General features: G+C 42.5%; 1 protein-coding gene across 1 annotated transcript in view; it reads right to left on the bottom strand.

Annotated features, from left to right (window-relative positions):
• JARID2 (jumonji and AT-rich interaction domain containing 2) overlaps window positions 1-24103 on the bottom strand; it is a 117376-nt gene continuing 93273 nt past the window's right edge. Inside the window, 11 exon segments of the mRNA XM_010708321.3 lie at window positions 1-624; window positions 2349-2456; window positions 3858-4041; window positions 6004-6134; window positions 11863-12045; window positions 12826-12931; window positions 17029-17143; window positions 17941-18011; window positions 18124-18242; window positions 18899-18991; window positions 22960-23462. Of these exon segments, the coding sequence (XP_010706623.1) occupies window positions 448-624; window positions 2349-2456; window positions 3858-4041; window positions 6004-6134; window positions 11863-12045; window positions 12826-12931; window positions 17029-17143; window positions 17941-18011; window positions 18124-18242; window positions 18899-18991; window positions 22960-23462 (1790 nt within the window). The 3' untranslated portion in view covers window positions 1-447.

Here is a 24103-nt window from a genome sequence, read left to right as displayed (position 1 = left end):
TTTTTTTGTGTCTCCCATCCCTTTTCGCTCTAGAAAAATCTGCTCACATGACTGGAGAACAAATTAGAAAACACATCCAACTTTAACCTAGTCAAAAAATGGGTTAAAAGCCTTTTTTCACAGTTACCAAAAAGGCTCTTTATTTTCTCAGCCATGGGGACAATACAAATTAATATTTATCAGCCCCTCTCGCCGCTGTTAAAACAGTGAACGTACGGCAGTTTAAAAAAATCAGACTGCTGTATCTATCTATCCTAAGTACAAAAAAAAAAAAAATTCAACAGTTTAATGCTAAAACAAAATTAGTTCTCTAAAACCAGAAGAAAATCTTCTTTAGAGCTAGTGCAAAGACAGCTTGTATTCTACAGCAAGTACTCCAAACTATGGTATAATAATTACAAAAAATATATATAAATTGACAAAATGAGAGTGTTGGCATCTTCAGGATTAACTTGAAGCACTTTTGGATGAACTGGAGGATGAAAGCCTGGATGATGGCACGTCGACTGTCGCTCTCTTCCGAGGTCCTCTTTTTGGTGTGGGCTTGCTGATACAGTTCTCAATGCTGCCATTTTTACCAGATACTTTTCCACAGATTTGATTGACCAGACTGATTATTTGTTCCTGTTCAGGAAGTGGGAAAACAAGACACAAGTGAGCATCCTTCCTTTTTCGGGTGCTTCTGTTTGTTAGAGCGGTGTAGCGCCGTCCTTTGGCTGACGGCACCGAGGCAGGAGGAAATAGCTGCTGCTTTGCTAACTAACTGCACAGCAGCCCATACAACCACATGTTACTGTTTCACAGGTGGGCTTTGGCTAAGAAGCACTGCATAGTACCTAGAGTGGTGTCCCTGCTGTAGTTTCCTAGCTCTGAATATAAAGTCAGTGATGGGTGACAGGACTGCGCCGGGGTGAGCTCTGGGCTGCATAGATACAGCTCAGCAGAGCCAAAACTTTGCTGCAGATGCAATTTAAAACCACTGCTGAACAAAGTAATAAATGCCATGAGCTTAAATCCGCAGGTGACAATGCTTGCTATCTGCTCTTTACTGAATATCTACTTAAAACTTTGGAGGAAGTCCTGCTTTTCCCTATCGAGACTGTTGTCATTTGTTACAGGATGCTATTTTCCTTTACTGCTTTTTAGGATCTCTGCATGCCCCTAAAGTGCTCCGGGCCAGTGCTTAGTGCAACACAGGGCAAAGGGTTATTACAGGTCCGTAGCACTGCAGTAAGAACGAGACAGGAATCCCTGAACAGCACAGCACAGCACAGCACAGCACAGCACAGCGCCTGCGCTGCATCACCACTCCTGCTCTCACTGCAGTCAGTGGTTTGGTGAAGTCTGGGCTGGGGGGGACAGTCCCCTCCTGGCAGGAATCTTAAGAAGTTGGTTGTGAGCAAAGCGCAGCTAACAGTTAAATAGGTTTAACAGATGGCATCTGACGTGTAGGCTCTCTCTCTTTCCCTATTCACAGCTCTCAAAAAAATTATGTAACATCTACCAGGCATACACTGAGTATCCTTCAGAAGTGCAGAAATTGAGAGAGTCTTTTCATTTGGGGAAGAAATATTATCCAGTACTGAAGGAGAGATTTTTCCGTTCCCACTGTAGCCCCAAATCCCTACTTTGTAATTATAAAGACAGTCATTACTTTATGTGGTGCTGATTAAGAGTGGCTTTGAAAATCTCAACAGAGTTATCAGTTCTGTGAAGACCTGGGATGTAAGAGCCTAAATAAGCTCAAGAATTACAGAAATACATTTAAATTTCTGAGGAAATGGCGCTCCTCAATGTATATACCATGTTACAAAGCCAGTTTCTCTGTTGCCTGGACATCCTAGATTGTACCTGTTTGTAGCTAAAGCACCTGATAGCGCAATGGAGCCCACAATGAAAATCAAAGCCAGCCAGAATGGCACAACTTCTCCAAACCTTCTATTTTTTTTTCCCCGTCTGGACCTCTGTGCACACCAGAAGCTGCTGAGCCATCTGCCTCAGAGCTGCTTGTATCAGCGCTGCTCTCAAACAGCCAATTTTGTAAATTTTCCCACTGTGTCCCTACCCACGACTGAGGCTAACAAACAGCCCCTCCTCTGTCCATCCCACTCCCAGAGTTTTACCACAGATGGTGCTAAGCAGGCACATAAGGAGCACTGTTTGACTGTACCGCAATGCAGCATCAGCTTGGAATCCAGGCACAGTCCTAAATCACCGCCATGAGTTCTGTGCTCATTATCTGTCTGCACACTGACCCCCAGCCATTACCGGGCCTCTCATCCAACAAGTACTCTGTGAGCTCACTTCAAACAGCAGCGAAAGAGAAAAGCTGTGATGACTGCACAAACCTCATCATAGCGGTACATCATTTTCAGTCCCCGACAAGACTTCTGTTTCTCCACATGCCGCAGGGCACACTCCAAGCAGAAGACAACGTTTTCGTTCTCCTGTACAACCTACCAAAATAGGAACAGGTGGGGGAAACGCAGTGAGCTCCAAGCTGAAGCCGGGTTCTGCCCACAGTCTTTTCCTTTGAAAGGTATCATTATACCTGTATATCATTATAAATCAGCAAAGAGGGGGAGTAAACAATATGCGCACACATTGTGAAATGAGTGCTAATGCTGGCAAATACTTACCAACTAAAAAACACCAGTTTTTTAAATCTAATTAATGTTGCATGTATAAAGCCCTACAGATATCTAACGTGTGTCCTAAAAGCTTCTTGAAAGCAGCAGTTTCACGTCAGTTTAAATGTTGCCTCAGGTCCAAACAAAGCCAGCAGTGTGGCCACAGGACCCCCAGCTGCTGTCTGAGCCAGCAGAGGTCACACTCAGCTGCTGGCTGCCACACCTACAAGTTCAGCCTGGAAGTGAATTGGTTGCCTTCCTGTCCCTTACTGCTGTTAAGAATGACAAAGTAAAATCATTTCCTTGATTACTTTTGCATCACTTCATCGTCTCCACAGCAAGCTGATCAGAGTCAGAGTTTTTGGTTGGTTCAGGTTTTTTGTGGTTTTTTTTTTACAACTCATTTTGAAGTTACTTCAAACTAGTGCTGCTTAAGCGTGTCTTAGCTGCTCTAAACAGTGCATTCTGTCCCAGGGAGAGAAACAGCTACATCTCATCATTTAACATTGCATTTCCATTAAAAAATAATATTTATGTTGGAAGAAACCCAAAGATTACAGGAAAAAAAGGACTGAATATGGAGATGCTGTATCGTATTTATTTAAATGTTTACTCTTGGCATTAGATGGTGCAGAGAGCTGTAGGAAGGACTTTTTGTGTTTATAATGAAATTGCCATATTTCTGATTGTTCTGCATACAGCTAAGAACCTGACAATTGCCACAGCACACTTTTACAAGCAGTAGGCAGCTGCTTCTGACAAAGTTACATGCGTGACTTTCTATTTTCAGACAGAGGTTGTCAAACAGCATCTCAGCTCAGTGAGCAGGGGATATATGGGGCAGCCAGGAGCATGGGCTGCGTGCCTGTGGCTCAGGGCATACGTTCTTGTTGCTTGCTCATCCTGGGAAGTGTAGTGCCATGCTTACTGCTACTGGCAACCTACAGATACCTTCATTACCAATCTGTGCGATTGTGGGTGTCTGAAAGTGGCTCAGACGGCTCCTTCAGTCCTTCCTTCCTTACAGGGGGAAGCTAGCTGATGCTAACCCCTGTCTTCTGTCACTGCTACCTAAGGTGACACAAACCAACCCCGGCAGCCTATGTGATGTGCCTGAGATGACCCTGGAGTCATGCATTTTCTCTCCAATGCTTACAGTCTGTTGCAGTGTGCTGTAAACAGAACAGAGGCCACAGTACTACAGCAGCGGCTCAGGACTGTACTCACCATGGACAGATAACACAGGTGCTGACAAATCTGACATCTTCTCTCTGATGTTTCTAACTGCAACCACTTTCGAGGCTTTTTCTTTCCATCCATCGCCGTGCTGCTGCTGTCGTGGCTGCCGTAGCGCGCCGAGGAGTGGAGACCTGCCTCGTAAAGCTGCCGCCGCTGCCTCAGCTCCGTGTCCCTGTGAACATTGGATGCAGTCAGAAACCAGCAGTTCCTCGTAGCACCACAAAGCCAACCACAGTCACCCTTTCACCACCATCATCACTGAAATCGTAACTGCACACAGCAAAGACCTGAGTGTTGCTGGAGGTTGGTGCCATACCCTATGCATGCTGAGAGCCAGCCAGCACCACAGGAACGCTGCCTAACTGCAAAAGGTGACCACTGTATCAAGCCAGTGGTTCTCAAACTGCTCCACAAAGCATTGGGGGCTGCCGAGTACTTCCTCGAGGTCGGTGGGTGCCCGGGGCGCGTGGAGAGCTGAGCCATGTGGCTGACAACACGGCTGCCTTTCCTGAAGTTGCCAAAAGCCACCTTGAGGAGAAGGAGCCGTGGCCCCCAGGAGTAACACAGCCACCTTCAGCAGGAGGCCAGAGAACCAAGGATCTGCTGCCAGGAGGTGCTTCAGGCAGGAAAGGGGGAGCAGGGCAAGCGGCTGTGCCAAAAGACGAAGACCCTTCTGCATACCCAGGGGAAAAAGAAGGAGATATCAACTAAGAACGACCACTGAGCCCTCAGGCCGCCCTCTACCCGCTGTGTGTGCAAGGTGGCCAGCGCGTCCTGTACGGAACTGTCCAGCATTGCGGGAGCAGGTTGGGCCGCAGCAGCGTGGAGTGAGCTGAGCAGATGGAAGGGGAGAATAGAGACGCTCACCACCAGACACAGCCAAAGATGGGTGGAGAGCCATGCTAAGCAAATGGCATGGCAGGTCAGGAGAGGAGGCAGTGAGACACAGAACAAACAAGCAAAACAGAACAGAGAAAAAACAATATATGTGGTGCATTGTTCCGCTTTGGTTGTGCTTTTCAGGTTTGGGGTTTTGTTTTACATAAGCAGCCATGGGAAGGACTGATATTCTCCAGAGAATTCCAACCTCAGTATAAGAACAAGTTTGAGAACCACTCTGATAGAGGTCGATGTGATCTCTTACAGCGAGCACCAACATCTCTGTTTCACCTTTCACACTTGCAGACTTTTCCTCTTCAAGGAAAAAAAGTGCACATGGAAGTGATTATTCCTGCAGGGGAACCAGCTGCAGGTAAAGCAGTCAGCACACCTGGGAGGGGAAGTCAGCACACCTCTTTGTATTTCTTTCTGAACACTAAAACAACACATGGGCTGTATTCCCCTTCAATATGTCACTGGAAACTTTCCAAATGAACATGCTAGTTAGTTAAATACAGTTTGTAGATTCCATTCATCAAAACTTTCTTGGCATCTCGAGTACCAGTTGTCACAAACTTGAAAGATAGGTAGCAACTACATGGTAGGGAACAAAAGAGAAGAACATTACACAGGAAGCCAGGCAACATCATATTTTCTATTTTACCTATCTTAAGAGAAACCCTAAACATGTTTCCTTAATCACTGTGGAGAGAAAAAGGAACGTGAAGCTTTTGTTCTTAAGTGTTCAAATGCATATAAGCTGCTCACTGACTGGTTTAAGAAAAAAACATCTCTGCATACAAAGTACATTCTACAACTTCAGTATACAATCTTGACGCTGAAGACAAGGGTTCCTGCTGCAAAACCCACACCAATGGCATGGATTGACAGTGGCTACCGATGCCAAGAGGTTAAAAACTAAGTGGTACTTAACTGCTTGGCACCATGTAGCCCACATAACACATCAGGAAATCTTGACTCTCAGCACCAAGGATCAACAAAACAAAAACCCAAGCTAATCCGTACTTTAGTTCTTTGACGGTGCCAGAAGTATGGAATTCTTAGAGTAAGACATCCTAACCACGGGCACCCTCACATCAGCCAAGGAAATTGCTCTTCCCCATGTGGCTGTCTTCAGATAGATTGGCTTGGTTAAGTAGGTGCAAGATACGTGCCTAAAATGGTTACTTACATTATCCACAATTGGAGTCTGTCAATGAAAAGAAAATAGGTACAACAGGCCCCGATTCGTTACCTGAGCTCTCCAAGAAGTGATGATATCGTACTCAGAGTCGGTCCATTTTCCTTTTTTGCTTCTGCTGTTGCAATCTGATAAAGCAACTTTTCCATTGAAAATGGTTTGGCTATACGTCGTCTCTTCATTTCCTGAGACAGAAAGTTCCAAATTAGTTCTTCAGCAAATTTGAAAACAAGAATGTTATCCAGGATTAATTCAATGTAGCAAAAAGCAGCCTTCTAAAAGAACAAAAAGTAGAAGTTTTCTGTAGTCCAAGTTAAGCAAAGCATTTATGCTCCTAACTGAAAGCCAGCTTACAACCAACTTTCACTGAAATAAATGTTAGTTATAAATCAGACCTTTCAGTGGAAAGCCAAGTACCCAAATGCTTTGCAGAACTGGATCACTTCTTTCTGGTGGAAGGACTAAGAAAAAAGATTTTCTGCACATGCTTTAAAAGTGAACCAATGCCACAGAATAAACTTAAGACCTGAACCAAATGCGTTCATGTGCAATGCACTACTGCTACTCAGCGACTGAGTTAAGATCTCTTCTGACCTGCTGGAGCACAAGACTGTCACCACTCTTCATCTTTGAGAGCACAGGATACCACAGATGGTTAAGAAATACAGACAAAAGCCACAGAACAGGTAGATGCCAAGGAAAGGAGACAACTGGCAGAAGAGAGAGCTTCGCTTCTTTTGAGTTCTGCCTTGTACCAGCTGCTCTCTGTAGAAGCTCAAAGTTTGGTCTTTCGTCCCCATCAAAATGAACTAATTAATTTGGTAGCTTCAACCCTTCTTGTATTTCTTATGCAGATAAATTATTTGATTTACTCTGCAACTGGAAGAAGCCTCAAGTTTCCCTATGTCTGAAGAGGCGTATGTTGTTTTACACAGCCTGAGAATCTTTAAATGACACTAATGCTGGAGTGTAATGTGAAGGTGACATTTTGTTACTAGTTAAACATCTACTCATCACAAACAGAAAAGATTCATCTTCAACCTCAAACTTTTAACACTGTTTTAATCCTCTCACCTGCTCTTGTATTTCTTTCGTCAGAACCAATGTACCATTTTATAACAGCACAGACTGCATGCGTTGCAATGATAGCGAGATCTATCCTAAGGTGAATTAATAACCCTTGCTGACACAAAAGCATCCAGAGGATGTTCACAGGTAAGAGAAGTGTTCTTCAAAATGTATTTACTCTCTTTGGCAGAGCTAGGTTGGGGTTGGAGCAGCTGCACTTTTGGGAGCTGCGGGAGTTTTGTTGTGTGTTGGATTGGCTTTGTATATTGCGTGGGGCTGCTTAAGAACAGCCACCAAAAGTGCAGAACACCACAGCAAGGGAATGGATTGCTGTGGTGCACGGCTGCTGGCTGGCAGTTCAGGGACCTGGGCCACACACATTTGTTCTGTGACACAAATCACTGCATCTGTGCCTTTATCTGAATTCCTGAATCTGTGTACAGTACAGTATTGAAATACATAGATAAGTATTTTAAAACAGAGTTCTGCTTGGTCTTGACCTGCTGCCTAATCATTTCTTTTATTTACATTATTTATTATGAGAGATGCTGAACATTCACATAATCACTGTCATCTCCCTGCTACTTCATATTCGGTCTTGCTCTCATCTGCTTCTCTTGGTCATCAATTTTCCATGCTCTTCTATCTAACACAGGGGCTAATTCAAACTCTAATCATCAGTTTCCGCTGTACTTTTTCTAGTTCCATTCTCTTCTTTCTGCAATTAGTGATTCAGAATTGCGTGGTATTCAAGTCATGGCCACACCAAGAGTAAGTCTACGCAGTGGCAGAGCAATGTTTCTGCTCTGTTTTCTATCCTGCTCCTATAATTCTTAACATATAGGTTTTGTTTTAAACTTCTCTGGAGCACTGTGCCGACAGTTACGCAGAAAGCCAAAAATCTCTTTCCTCAGAACAAGAGTTTGTTCAGAGCCCATCACTGTGTCTGTCAAGTTAGGATTACTTTCTTATTCCCATGTAATTAGTATAAAATTTATCAGCACTGAACTTCATCTACCATTTTTGCACTCAGACCACACAGTCTCATGAAGTCTCTCTGTAACACCCCACTGCTTTAATTTTTGCTTTTAGAGTAACATTAACATCCTCAGTATAAAAAAATCAGTTTTGCTTTGCACTTCCTTTTCTAGCTTAGTTATGGATGTGTTGAACTGTACTGGTTTTCCTGAGGGACACAGTAAGAGCCTTCTCACCACAAGATCTGATCATGTGTCACCATCCTCTGCTTATCCGTACATCAGTTTAGTTTTTGTGTGACAGGTTAGTTTCTTTAAAAGCTTTTTCTGAGGAACCTCACCAAAAATCTTGCAGGAACATTAGCAGATTCTGTCAACTGGATGTCTTTTGTCCATACACCCTTCAAAAAGTTTCAAGGCCTGGAGGGCATGAACTCTCTACAAAAGCTGCATTTGATTGCCCCTTTCTCATTCTTTTACGTATTTCTTTTTCTTTTGCCTTTAGCAAGTTGTTCTTTAGAATCTCTTTTTGGCCTGCATTAGTCTGTGTTTACATTCATCCTCCTAGAGCTCTGGGTGGGCGAGCACTTGTGTTATTTGCATTTTGAACTTCTGGACACAAAAGGGAGGGGTTTTTTTGTCCTATTTCAAATGGACTCCTTTCTCACAGTGTATAGCCATGCCAAGTTTAGTGGGGGGGGTTGACCTCTGAAATTGTTTTTTGCTAGGCAATGTGCATATGTTGTGCTATGACCCTCTAATAGAGCATCTTAAAGCAATTTTTATGCTGCACACAAACACTTGATCCTTCTTGCTGCATTCTCAATTTAACAAGCTTCCTTGATTTTATGCAAGGCTGTCTTCTGAAATGAAACACCACAGTAGTGGATATTTTAGTTTTTACTGCTCTCTCAAGCTTTGTAACGTCTGCTCGCCATCACAGAACAGCTCTCTGATTGAGCTGTTCTGAACCACCAAAGGTTTGTCCAGCATTGCTGGGAAATGAGATGGCACCTTCTCCTCGCATGAGTTTCCTGACTAGCTGCTCCTTGAAGCCACTTCAGTTCTGGTATCTCACACCGAACATGACCACCATTATCTGGGGAGGGACACCAGCATCTCCATTATCACTGTGCTTCCTGTTCCATCTCCTTCTTATGATACACTCTGTGTCTGTGCTATTGAGCACTACAAAGCAGGAGGAGTGGATGTGCAGAGCAGTATGACCAAAGCTAAGCACCCTGAAACCCAGAGGATGTGCCTGGAAAGCCTGATGTTTTGAGCAGTCGAGCCAAGTCCTGAGGCCAAACCACTGTTACTGCTGGTCTTCAAGTGCACTTCTGAGTGCCTCCTCCATTACTGCTTCACTGAAGGCAACCTCGTCCGCTCAGGCTAAGCCAGCTCTGTGACAAAAATCAAGGAGTGATAATTGTGTGGTGTATTAAAAACACAAACCTAACCCAAACCAAAAGCTCGGAGAGAAACACATGAAGGCCCTGCCAGCATGTGGTTGGACAGTCAGGAGCAGAGTGTTCTAGACTGGAAGATCAGTGCTCAGAAGTTATATCCCTTAATATGCCTTATGACAGAGTTAAACCCATCTGATTTGACTGTAAGTTCCCTCTTGTTTAACAGCCACGCTGCTCCAATAGGGTGACTAGATCCATCTCCTGTACACTCCTTGTTTTACACTACCTGCAAAGTCTCTTCTTTCCACCAAGTTTCTGGCAGGCCCTGCACTACCAAAGCCTTCCCCAAAAACTGCACATCCCAACTCATTTCCATGCCTCCAGACAAGCAGACATTTATTCAGTCCAATTTTCTTTTTTCCTGTTTCCTAAATGAATTTTACTGACTCTGCTAAGTGCCTTATTTGGAGTTACCCCTTTGCAATTAAAAAACAGAACTCTTCCATACCCTTAAGCTTTCTCCTTAGTTTAAAATCTCAAAAGCTCTTTGGATGCTTTTCCAAAGCCAGCAACCTGGTTTGACATTTAGTGCCAATCAACCATTGGTGAAACCTGTCTGTTCCTTTACAGGAGGCTTTATACAGAGTCCCTTTACCCCAACCATTATCCCAAGTCCTTATGAACTGGAATCAATGCAATTTCAGATGCAGAATTTCATTTTTGCATATATTAAAGAAGATTGAGCGGTCATTCAATACATGAAGTGAAACAACATTGTTTAGTTATATAAAGAGTCACTATAAAAATCGAGTCACAGTATCACAGAGGGAAAACAAGGTTAATATATCAAACTGCTAAAAACTGTCAATATTGCTGTCCAGAACTGAAAGACAGTAGGGTGCAGTTGTTTGTCAGAGTTCATTAACAGTCCAAAAGGGGAATCTTGCTCATTACACAGAACTTTTCATAATCTCTGAAAAGCGTAATCCCGGTCAGCTTTTGAAAATGGCAAAGTGCCTTGACAAAGGCAGAACTTCCAAAGGAAGAATTTCCAAAAGTTAAGAGAGTTGAGAATATAGGAGAGTTTGAAGAAAGATGAGGAGGAAAAGAAAGACGGAAAAGAGGAATGTAGTAGGTGTTTCCAGAGTTATTTTGATATAAACACACATCTGTGGTTCTTGTAAAGTTTGTAAGAGCTGTGACTTCAATTTCCAAGGTTATCATAGATAAGCATCTGCTGGATTTTCAATCATATCATATTTACCCAGTGCAAAGCTCTTAAAAGTTAATCAAAAGAAACTGTTCTTCAGAATCTGAGGCACCAGGAAGAGCTTTTTAATTGCTGCATAGTGGTTTCTGTCTCACAAGAGTAGCATTTTCACAATATCGAACAAGTACTCGGTACAGCAATAAATACAGTATATGAAGATAATATAATAGTATACCTTCAGACACAAAAGGTTAGTTCAGGATTCTCATTCCTTACCTACACACATATACAATTCCCACCTTCCCCCAAAATAAATCTGTAGTAAAATAACTTTTATTTCAAAGTAAGTTAATATACAGTTAGTATAGCCAGGCTGGAAGAAATCCATTTACTCTAAAGAACCAAAACCTAGGTGTGGGCATATTATATTTAATTACTTTCTAACCACTTGGTCTGAAGCTGTAAATAATAATTTACTATTGGCTTAGCTAGAAAACAGGATCAAAATAGCATCTGTAACCCACAATGCATCTGAGGAGGTCGGACACACAGTTAGCCGCATATGTTGTTTGTCCCAGAACACAGAAACTTAGCAAAAACAACAACTCCTGGGCAGTTCAGCTGTTTGTTTCTGCAGACAGTCAACCTCAGTTAGTTGTGTGAAAAAGGGATTGGAAGTTTTATATACAGCTCGGTATCAGATGGGCTGGTCAGTGAACCTAAGAACTTTCAAGTTGATTAAAATTGAAATTGCCCTGATCAACAGCTTTTCCTGAATAAAGGGGGCAGAGAAAGACAAGCAATACAGCTGTGAGTTAACTGACTCTGCCTACCATAAAAGCTAATAAGCACAGTTATCCAGATACTTGCACCTGAGATTCTAATGGTTCTAGAAAACATCACCTAAAAAATGTAGTAAGCATCATACAGTATATTATCAGGAGCTCTGATGGGATTTTTGAAAAGCTTCCTTGCAAACAGGTCTGCAGGCATAACAATCTTCTGATTTTTTTTAAATATACAGAAGTTTTTAGTTAGCAATTATTAACTCACTTGCTTTTCTGCAAACACTGTATCTGTATCATCGTATGCCTTGCAGGGTTATTTTTTTTCCCTTTTTTATTTAACGCTCCACAAAAATAGACATAGTTGCACTAGTATCAAACACTATCTGTCCTGGAATGTCTGTTCTGCAGCTGCTTTAGATGGCAGGGTGCTGAATCCATTTTAACTCCCTTTCTCAACTTACCTTGGCTGTTTTAAAACCCATACTTGTCCACTGGGTGGTAGCAAAGTGCACTGTTTCAGAAACACTATAGCCACAACACACTTTAGACACAAAGGATCCAGGAAAACAGACAACAAACTGCCCGCTCTGCTGTACAGTACGGTGCACCCTGATCCCCTCCTTACACAAGATTTCCGGGGAGATCTGGAAAGACATAAAAGCAATGAACAAATGAAAGTCAGAAGTTTGCCGTACAGCTTAATCTCTTCCTTCCCTGATACTGCCACATGTTACTTGCTCTGGAGAAAAGCTACGCTCTGCTAACGGCTCTGCTCAGTTTCCTTTCTCTCTTCCCTTCTATGCATACAGAAATTTAAGTTATCTGGAGTAAGAATTACCTGTGTCTCTTCTGAAACCAACAGTTCAAACTTTCACTTGCCAAACAACCACAAAACATGAAGACCCAAAAACATGCTGTCTGTAAAAAGTAACGTGGGCCATTTGTTTCTCTTTTCAGACAGACTTGTGATTGGATCCATCTTGCTTTTACACTTCTGTTAGAGATGTTCACAAGGACAGCCAAGGAATCTGTTGTGGGCTCCCAGATTTATTCTTAAATGCACTAAATGGAAATTACAATCTATAAAATAAACAGGGGAGCAAAAAAAATTACTTTGAAATCCTTCAAAGTATTTGGCTTCTCACATCCATGTCAGTTACAAATGAATTGATTACAAAGCACTCACTTTGTGAACTTAAATACATCACAGCCAACATTTAAGTGGACATTTACAGCTCTGTCATGTTTGTTTTTTCTTTCAATATTGTAACACATGAACCTTATTAAAAAAAATGCCAGTATGAAGTGTCCAGATTTTCATAACAGCATCAATGTAATGTAAAGAAAAAAAAGAAGTCTGAACACCAGTCTTCTATTACCCTTGGATTCTCAACTGGGAATATCTCCCCCCACTGTTAACCTACCATTACATTACTTTCAAGCATTTCCAGCCCTGGAGTGCCATTGGCTTGCAGCAGGGTATGTACCACATCATCAAGTTTGTTCTCCTCCGCAGCAGGAATGCAATACCTGTTGTTTTGTCAGAGGAAAAGAGAGAGATTTACTGTGGAATAAGTAACGGTCCCCAGTAACAGGCAATTTAGACCAGGACATTGATTAAAAGAAAGATATTAAACACAAGCATTCCCACACAGATCTTTTTTGCAAAACACTCAGGATTAATGGAAAGCTGGTTACTTAAATTCAGTTTGATGGTGTTCACTAGATGCCAAAGGACACAAAATCCCCAAATAGTGGAAATTCAGCATTCTATAGAATCACAGTAGAAAAATCAGCAATAGGATGATGAGCATTTTAATGGCACTGGAACACCTAATTACGAGCAGAAGTTTGCATCTCTTCAGCACCAATATATGTGCTCTTTTATCACAAATGATTATATTTATTACGTGTGCACAAACAATTTCTGTTCGCAACAATCAAGAAACCACAAATCACACTGGTTAGTACATTAAATAGCCTAATGCCTTCTTTCCTTTCTTACTAAACAAATCTCACATCTTTTCCCTTTCAACAAACATAAGACCTGACTAAGAGCAGCCAAAACAGCAAGAGAGATTTAAAACCACAGGGTATATCGTGAAGTTTCGCATCCTCCTCTCAAGCCAACAAACTTGCAATGCTCTCTGTGCTCCCTTCCCAGAAATGACAAAAAGTAACAAAGAAGAGTCAGGATTTGGCTCCACACATCTGGAGAACTGCTACTTAGTTGGAAACTAAGGGATGCAAAACTGTGACAATTCACTGCTACTCAATGTCCCACTCCTGCTTACACCCTACTGGAAGAGTCTTACTGATGGCCAGCCAGGAAATGCCTGTTCCCAAGATGTGGCACTTGATGCCTGACCACTGTAAACTGAGCAGCACAGCTTGTTGGAAACACCATACAAATCCTGGGGTTGCCAAACTTGCCTTGAGTTGCTGCCATGGTAGGGTTTATTTGTGACATTCCTTTATTTAGATTTGTTATGCTCATGCAAATAAAAAACACCGTTTAATTTATCAAGACTTATCAGAATTCACTTCAAACTTTAAGACCTCAATCTGGAGTCCGTTTGCCCTCACACTCCTCACACAACAAAGCCATTATTCCAAGCTTGGCAAGGAGTGGAAGAGAATTAATCTGGAAAGATTTTGGGGAAAAGAACGCAGTTCCCTTGTCATTTGTCCAGGTCTCACCACCAATTTCAGAATTCATTCTGCCAACCTTACACACCTTGTCAGGACGTTTGCTTGTGATGTGCACTAATATCAACTCCAGATGCATCATATGATGAATCTACAGGAGGCTGTACTTCCTATGATTTGAATATCTCATTATTATTCGCTGTATTTATGATTACTTTGATTTTTCTTTCTTGATCTTCAAGCTGACTGCCAGAAGATATGACACTGTCTGCTCCTACAGCTAACTGTAGCTGCAGCCCAGGCTCTAATGAGCCAGCTGCCCAGGCACACGTAGACTACTTCCAAATGTACTGACATTATTAGGACCTTGCTAAGAAATCCTAGGATTTTAGAGCAGTGCAGTGGAAGAACCTTATCATGTCCCAACAGCAATTTTAAAGGCAAGCTGTGTATCAAATACTTCTCAGTACCTGTGTTGTCAACAGTGAGTGCTGCAGAACAGCTGCATGCGTATAGGACATTACTCTAGTTACACAAGAACAGGATATTTTAATGGAGATTAAAATACTTTAAATTCAAACTCAGACTCTAATAGAGTCAGAAAATACAGTGGGAACAGCCTAGAGATTCAAGCTTGTAATTCCTTAAACCATGGGCCCAGGAAAATGCACAGAAAGGATGTGTGAAGAGGTGGAGCAGCACTGAAATGCATGGTACTGTCTCACCACTGGCAGGATTGAAGGAATTCAGATCCTTTTGGGCTATGGCATATTCTGCCAGCTCGTGCGCTTGCAAATTTTGATGTACCTATCAAAAACGTGAAGTGAGGAGCCAGTACAGACCTCTGAGTGTCATAGCAAACAAGACTATTTCTCTTTTTAATATTTGCTCTTTAATGGGCTCTGAAGATACTTCCTAACACAGATCAGCCGGACAACACAGCCTGGCAGCCTCACAGTGGAACAGTTTTGACAAAGTAGTTTTACTTCTTTCTTCTGAGTTATTCCTGTTTATTACTCATGTTTCACCAAGGCAGTCTCTCAAAGTACATCTGAGGCTGTCTGTACATAAGTTACCCCATCTATGATGGGTTTACTTACACATGTAAATGGCTTTTTTGTTTTCTTCTTCTTGGCTTGGAAAAACAGAAGTAGTACCCTTCCCTAAAATGCTGGTTGGCTGCATTCAAATCTTTTAAACCCCAAAACACTGCATTTTGACAAGCACAGCATGAAGAATGACGTCAGAACTTAGCCCAGATATCTTGAATGTCTTCTTTTTGTACTTTACAGTCATTCAAGCCTATACCTATGTCACAGAGGGAAACAGACTCACCTAGGGTTGAGGATAATGTAGTTTGCGCTGTGATTTGTTCTGATAGCATATTATTATAAAAGATTACAGATTCCCGAGACACAGAAGAGGCACAGGAACCATGAAATGCCCATGACAGAAAGAGAAGCCTCCAAATTCATGGCATAATCCAGTGTTTATCCCTTAATATGATCACATAGAGAACAGTTCTTCAACTTTAAATATTTAAAGAGAGGTACTCCTGCAGTAGCACCCCAGGAGCAGAGGCTATGCAAGGGATGCAGACAAGAAAAAGAAATTTCCTTCTCTGACAGGACAGCTGCTCGCATGTGACAGCCATGCAGGCAGCCAGGAAGGACTCTGTCCTGGAACTAGCACATGTAGCAGGAGCCAAAATTAGAGAAATCAAGGTGCTTTAAATGTTTCTAACAAGATTCTGAACCCTTCATTCTGGGCCATGCAGAGTCAGCTGGGTCAGCACCCTTGACAGGAGCACCAGCTGAGAAGCACGGGCATTAAAGGTGACCAAGTACACACTTGGTGCATGAACAAAGAACGGCTGCCACTGCTGCTCCACGGGGACTCCTGGATGCAAAGGCCTTTGCTGACTCTGCAAATAATGTGGCAGCAGGGCAGCACATCCACTTCAGGCCCTGCAGACCTTCTCCTGTCACACTACTGGATGAGCCGAAGGCTCCCATTGTTCAGGGTTCTAGAGAACTGCTGAAACTGCTGAAAGGCAATCAGCTTCTCACCTTCGGAGGGGTCAGCATTTCAGTAACTTTTGTTCTCCATTTAATTGATTTTCTCTGGTCAAGAAACAGTTATATTGCTTATTGTTCACTGTTCTCACTGATGATCCTCTTGGGTAATAACACCATTATCACTGGAATGTCACAGAAAGGCACGCGACATGCCAGCAGCAACTGCTTCCACTAATTCCTCCATCAGCTGTTGTACTTCCATCATAACCTAATTCATCATCATCTGTAGCAGCACATATGCATTGAATACAGAAAGGATCACCGTGTTCATAACTATTTGTAAGCTGAGTGCTACGTCCATTTGTATGAAGTGTCTCCAACATATGAAACTAGCACCTGAGTACTACTGCCAGCATTCAGGCACTAGAATGATGCGTGCAATCATAATTAAAAATGATTATCATATGATAAAGCCAGAAAAAAAAGTCACAATAGAAAATATTAGGGATCTGGTTGATACAGAGTTGATATTTTATGTAAAATAAGAAAATGCTGCCTATTTAGTCAGAGTGTGAATTCAATCACTTCACCAATGACAATATGGAGCAAGCTTGGACAAGTATCTCTCTGTCAGCCTAAGGAAAGCTTACCCTGACTAGCTGTTATGCTAGCTTCCATCTCATGAAAACTTCCTACAGATTGAACCCTATCTCAAGCACAAACAGTTCACTGCAAAGTATCTCAGAACAGATCACAGAAGATAAACCAAAACTTTTCTTCCAAGAAAGAAAGTTTTTAATGCTTAGTTTATACTATGTTTTTTCATTAAATCTGCAATCATGAAGACTACCACTTCTAGATGACATTCATTCACACAAAAGCTACTACACAAACTGCTGTTAACACCAGCCTACGGAGAGCCACTGCAGTGAGCATGAAAACAAACATGGTAATACCTACCAAATGCAATCAGCACCAGTGTGTAAGTAGTCAATGTATGGAAGGTGATTTTGGTCTCGAGACCAGCATGAGGTAGAAAAGACCATGCCAATATTTAGCCAAGGAATTGTCACTCCTGAAACAGAGATTGAAAATGAGTTTTCAGTAATTGCAATTTCTAATTAAAAGACAGTTTGAGGGCATTTCAGTTGAAATTCTTCTACCTGTGAGCTGTTTTCAGTCTGCCTATCAGAGTGAATAATTCACAAAGAATAATTTATTTAATGACACCAGCATTTCCCACTACTGAAATAGCTACCAGATGAATATGCTGCCTTTGAACACATTTATTTTGTTAGAGCTGCAAGAAGTTTTATCCTTTTGTTTATTTACAAATATCCATAATACAAGCTCAATGCTATTGATCAGAGGAGACTGCTTCACAGCGTCAAGCGTATATATCCACATAAACATAAACCCTCTTTCCCAACTGGCATGGTCCAGGCTCAACATCTGTACAGGTGACTGGATTTCACTTTTGTTTCTAATGGCACAAATGCAGCTGGAGCTTGTGACACTTGCAATAATTCATTTAAAAAACTTCCGTGCAGCTTTACCCCACACTTGTCTAGGTTTGCACACAAGAAAGCTGTACGTCTTTCATCACCCCTGACACAAAACAAGAACACCGACGTGCTGACAACAACAGAAGCACAACTGGTTTCTCCCAGGTATTTGGTCTTAGCTGTTTGTTAATTCTTTATCTACAAACCTGATTTCCATCCCACAAGTACCAACTGCTACTTACAACTGCATCTCTACCTGGGCAGCTACTCAATAGAAGGACTGGAAGGAGTGAGAGAAGGCCTTGGTAACTACACTACCACATTTAGAGGGCACACAGGACAAACACAGAAAAAGAATCCTCCTCACCAGGCACAGCACCAAGATGTCGCAGGATGGATCCTGTATTATTAGGAAGGACTGTGAGGTTCCACCCATGCCTGTTCAAAGGGACACAGAGGGAAACATATGTCAGCACCATGCTCCTGCTGCCTTGCTGGCAGCAAGTTCCCCCATCTGGTTACACAAATGGGACAAATTCGGTGACCTTACCTAGAAAATGGTTCAGATTTCCCCACAGGAAAGCCGCTCCCATGGGTGTTGGTATCTACTTTTCCACAATGCACTGCTACATGGCTATCTTTCTGTTCCACTAACCGCCAATATTCTTGCTGTTGGGAGAGAAAGCGGTGATGGGTTCTGAATTCATTGAACAAGGTAACTCCCATTAAAATATAAGTCCCAGAAAGCACCTCAGTGTAACTCAACATAAAACACCGCTTAGAAATAAGGATGAGAGGTAATGGCCTCAAGTTGTGTCAGAGCAAGTTCAGGTTGGACATTATGAAAAATTTTGTCTCGGAAGGAGAAGCACTGGAAGCATTGGTCAAGCATTGGAACGAGCTGCCCAGAGAAGTGGAGGAATCACCATCCCTGGAGGTGTTCATGAAACACGCACTGAGGGATGTGGTTGAGGGGCATGGTGGGGATGGATTGACAGTTGGACTAGATGAGCTTAGTGTTCTTTTCCAACCTTAATGATTCTGTGATTGTAAATATTCAAAAGTACTGGTGGATTGTGAAGACAGAAATTAAATCCCCTGGCTCCCGTGCTTCACTGCAAAATATACTAATAGTTCTTTCTCTCATTCATCAATACGTTTATTAAAAATGTTTAAAAAAATTGAAGGGAAGAATCACTATCATACCTACACAAAATAAAATATTTTTCTCCCACACCAGATATCTCCCATCACTAATGGTAGTTTTTGAACACCAATTATGATGAATTTCTATGCTCAATCTCCACACCTTGTGCTGGTCTCACCTCTACTTCAGCTACTGTAGGCTCCTTTGTGAAGCACATGTTCATGATGTTTCTTGCTGTTCGGTAGAAGGTTGTTAAAGAAACAGACCTACCCTGTGGAAAAAGAAAATAAAATTAAAAGCGAAAATAAAGGGGTGTCTCCATCGCCGCTGGCCTCACTCTTTTCCTTACATGCTAAATTTCTAATCAAAAAAGAGGAAAATATCTTCAGGAAGCACGTGATATTTTCTTATTCGATTTCTCAAAACTTAAGAGAAGTTTCATCACATTAAATGACATTTCATCTGTCAAAATAATATTGTCAAACCAACCCTTTGAAAGACCAACTGAGCATCCACAGCCACATACACTGCTTCATCCAGCACAGCGTTCTTTGTTTGACAACCACAGCAGCTGGACAAATGGCCTCGCAGTCTATGACACCTTGCAAATGAACCAGTACCCAGCCCTACCTGAATTTCAGACTCAGGTCCCAAGGGCTGTGTGGCTATGCTCTTGACATAGAGAGAAACGGACAAAAACAATTTAGAAAATTAACAGTAATGTTCAGCATTAAACCAGTGCTGTATGACACAGAAGGGGGGTTCACAAAAAATAGAGTTTACTGAGATTACTGTAATCACCTGAACACAAAAAACTAGGCATGTAGAAGTAGCATAACTGCAAGGAGCCACTGAGAAAAAGTAAAATGCAGTAAAACTGCCAAACGAGTGCATCTTTCTTGGCACTGCTGCAGGACACCAGCTACATGAGAAGAGGATATGACTTGGTTTGCTGTCTGATCTATATCTAACTTTCTGGGTACCTGCTCTTGTGTATCTATAATAGCTGCAGCTCTGGGAAGCATCCTCTAAAGGCACTGAAGGCGGGAGCACCACAAGTGCCCAAGACTAAATTGAGAACGACCACACAGTAGCCTATCTATCACTTTGCTCAGCTCCTATAGCTGTAACATTGTCACTTTTTTAATTGATCACAATGCAATCAGTTGTAACAAAAGTTTATGAAATGCCCACGTCCTGGGGCCCTTCAATTCCCATAAACTTGGATGCTCTGTCATACAATAAGCAATTTCCTTCATTTTTTAATGCCCTCATGAATCAGTTACTGAGGCATCCTCTTAAAACAAAGGCTCTCATAAAATGCAGGGCCTGCACCAACAGTCATCAAACTTGAGCACATACATCACGGCTCGCATGCTAACAAACACTGCAGCAGCTTTTTCTCATTTTACAAAGAGGAGCAAGAATGAGGATTGATCTCCCAAGATAAAGCACGGCCTCCCTTTTTTCAGATTTGCAGCAAGCAAGTAGAGAAAAAAAAAATTTCAACAGTTTAGCCCTTTAAAATCGCATTTGCCAATTTTCCCTCAATCCAAATTTGCTGTTTTTTAGCCTCTTAGAAGCTGTAAATGCAATGGTTGAGAGATTTCAGTCTTATTTCTTCTGTTTTTTAAAATCGGAGGAATTTTACCAAACTTTTCTAATGATTGTTCTGAAAATAATTTTAAATGTTCCAGTGGAGCATCTTGATCAGAACACAAAATTAGGTGTTAAAAACTCAAATATCCTTCAAAATGCCCCCCAAAAATATTTCAATGGTTCATCAACTGTCCTGGGAGCTTCAAGCTACCCAGCAGTCTCTGCTGCTGTAACGATATGACACACAATGACTTAAGGGACAAAATTCCCTCTTCTGATTTTTTTTTTTTCTTGTGGTCTCTGTATCTGCCTTGAGAATAAACCCAGGGCACCATCAGCAAATCTGTATGGAGGACAGCACTCCTGGCTATGGTGTGGAAAGGAGAGGGAAGGCACACAGAAGGATCCTACAGTGCTGCAAACCTTCAAGATGTTAAAGGGACAGAAAAATGAGCAGAAAATGGAGATTTCACCCTGGCTGAGGGCAAACCTGGCTGAAGAGAATTCAGTGTGGGGTTTCTGGGCCAGTTCCCTGCAAGGGCTGATAAACTGGCTTTGGTGATTTCTCCTGCTTGTCCATGCAACAGGTCTGCTGGAAAGCCTTCGGGTTGTCCTGTACAACAACCAGCACTGTTTTCAGTCAGCCCCTCTTCAGATTTTTAAATTGTTTTCAGAGCTCACGCTGGGGAAGAAGAGGATAGTGCAAATCTTGCAACAGATAGCTCTTTGATGACTGCAATTTACTTTGTGTACTTACTGACAACAACAAAGTATCACAGTCGAGTAGAAAAGCCCTACCTTTAGGGAGCAAAGAAAGCGAGCGCAGCAGCCCGCAGCATACATTTAAAAGCACAGCAGGCCTTACAGCCTGGAAAGGAGCAACACTGAAAATAATTTGGGAGTCCTGGCAGAAAATCAGCCAAACACAAAGGAGATTTACTCTAACCTTGACACGCGATACAATGGCAACTGCTCCTGGAAGACTGCACGTCTCTTTCTAAAAATGCGTTCCAGCTCAAGCACATGCTGACTGCAAAAATCACTGTGCAAAAGCCTAAATTTATGACCTCTCCTTATGGTCCAAGGTATAGACTGTACGGTCTGAACTGGGCTACACCCATATGATTCTGATATTCTAACACTCTATTAACCTGGAGTTTTACAGAAGAGGAGCGGGTTTTTTGTTTTGTTCTAACGAGAATTAGAAACGTGCTTTAGAAAGGAACCATTATAATCCCATCATCTGCTGAAACTGTAACACGAGGATGTGTTCTGTTAAAAAAGATTTAGATTCTCTCAGAAACATAGCAGTAGGAAGGTAACACTCCCCTGGTTCACACACACACACACACACACACACAAAAGGAAACCATCACTTCATGAAAAATAGAGAATAGAAGATTAAAATGCGTGTTTTGTAAATTTCTGTATTGTACTCTCTGCTTAAATCCTTGAGCCAAGCACCTTCTCAGCTTAAGTCTTATCAAACACCCCAGGAATGAACAATGCTCATTCCACAAGTCTTGAGAGTTACTCCAGTGGATCAAGATCATTGCGTGATTTCTTCTATTTATACTTCCCTCCATCACATTGGAGGTGATTCATACAGCAGAGGCAGGAGAAGGTATATTGAATTTTTCATTCAGCATTATTAAGAACAGTATATTAAGCGGAGAAATGCCACTTCAGTATTCACAAATGCTGCTGTCATTAGATAAGCTTCTGTCCAATAGGAGCACAGCAAAGAGATTGCTTTTCAGAGGTAGGATTGAGGACAGAGTTCCCAAACAAAAGAATTTTTGGCTGACAAATCATAATAGGCTGCAAAGAAACCTGTGGCAAGCTTTTAAAGCCCAAGTCATGAGCTCATGCAGTCTCTAAATAGCTTAGCACTAAGCCACTTCGGGCTATCTGGCTTCATTTCCCAGTGATGGAAGCAAGATTGGGAAGGGAAGAACAGAGTATTCCTTTACTGGGCACTGACAGTGAATGCTATATATCTCCCCGAGCTTGGCTTAACAGTTCAACACAACTCAAAACTGTACTGCAGGCTGCAGTGCCAAATACTGCTCAAGAGTCAAAGACTGCCAAATAAAATACAGCCAAAGAGTCAGCATTCTTTTGTAAATGGGTGTACTTGACATGTGGAGGACTAAGCACTCATGTGACTGTTAGTGCTGAGCAAAATTTGGCAACAGAGATGAAAACAGTGTTTGCATTTCAATTTGCCCTTTCTAAATGTAGTGCATTGCCAGTGATGCTATTTTTGATGTGGAGCATTACTACTACTGCTACTACGACTACTACAAGAGACTCGCAAGCAGCAAGATGGAGAAGGCAGAACATTGCTCTAAATGTCACTGTAAAATGAAAATAAAAATTGTGTCTGCAAGGATAATTGGACAGAGCTATCCAAGGGACCTCTCACAAGGAGACGGAGCAGGGAGCCTAGTGCAGCACGTCTTACAATGACAATAACGCCTTCCAATATTCAGACATGCCACAAGAACCAGGCAGACGAGAACAAAGCCAACAGACCACCCCAAGGCAACAGCCCACCACCTTCCCAAAACCTGGTGCAACCCAGATCGCGGCAAGGGCAATTCTGCACAACAAAGCCAGCAGAGCTTGCCTCGTTACCTTGTATATACACTTGTGTAAGTCACTAAGAACTCCCTCCTCCTCTTCCTCCTCGTCATCCTTTGTGGTCTCCTTTTCCTGAGCGAAGAGCCGCCGCCTGCCCGTCTTCAGTGGGACGTCGACCTCTTTTAACTTGTTGCGGAAGCCATTTTTGTGAACCACGCCGTTGATGAGTCCGTTTTTGGGCTCAAACCGGGGCAAGGAATGGAACTTGTAGGCATTCTCCGAATGTCCCTCCAAAGGTCCTTTCCTCTTCTCCAAGATCTCTTTTTCCAGCAAGACCTCCTTCTCCAGTTTCTTGTGCTCCTCGGGGGAGAGGGAGTCGTAGGAGAGCAAGTACTGGCAGTAGGCTTCTTGCAGCTTGGCCAGCCTGTCCTGTGCAGTTTTGGGGATGCGTAGCATATCTGCCAGTTTGTTCCATTTCTTGAGGTCAGTCACTTGCTGCATCCCCCCCATCTCGTTGATCAGCTGGACGAAGCAGGCCAGATCGAGCTCACAGCCTCCTGGGGTGCGCATGTGCCGGGCAGCAGAGGGGGGAAAGGGAAACATAGGAGCTGGTTAGGAAACCTGTAGGCCTCAAGCAGAAAGCATTCCTGCCAGTGGCACAGAGCCAGGCTGGGGCACATATGAAATGTGCCATCTGTACAGCTCTGGTCACCTGGGCTCGGCAGCAGCATGGTCCCCGTCTTATACACCTCCCACTCAAGACAGGCACACAGCACACACCACTGTTTTGTTAACCTGACTGATTCGTTGAATTATCATACTTTGCTATTTGCCATAGCATTCCCTCGGGCTAAATTTGCTCTTTCACACCATCTCTTTTCAGAGCAACCCCAGCCATCAGCTGGCACGTGTCTTTCCTCTGTAATTGTGCACTGGTAGAGGAGACAAGAGTTGTCCACACACACTGCCACCCTCCCCTCGTCTGCCACCAGTCCCACAGTTATTTCATATGGGGAAGAAGCAAAACAATTGTCAAGAAAGGTGCTGGCAATCAAAATGACACCTATCTGTCCCTTCTGGAGATGAAATACTGTTACCTCACGTCTGTGCAACACTTTGAATACAGTAAGTATTTAAAAGAAGCATAACAACATCATCATTTTTCACTACAGGAAAAAAAAAATCACTTTTTAAAGCT

Source organism: Meleagris gallopavo, chromosome 3, assembly GCF_000146605.3.
Source record: "Meleagris gallopavo isolate NT-WF06-2002-E0010 breed Aviagen turkey brand Nicholas breeding stock chromosome 3, Turkey_5.1, whole genome shotgun sequence".
NCBI classification, from domain to species: domain Eukaryota; kingdom Metazoa; phylum Chordata; class Aves; order Galliformes; family Phasianidae; genus Meleagris; species Meleagris gallopavo.
The sequence above is the reverse complement of the archived record's forward strand: the minus strand, read 5'-3'. Positions and strand labels throughout refer to the sequence as shown.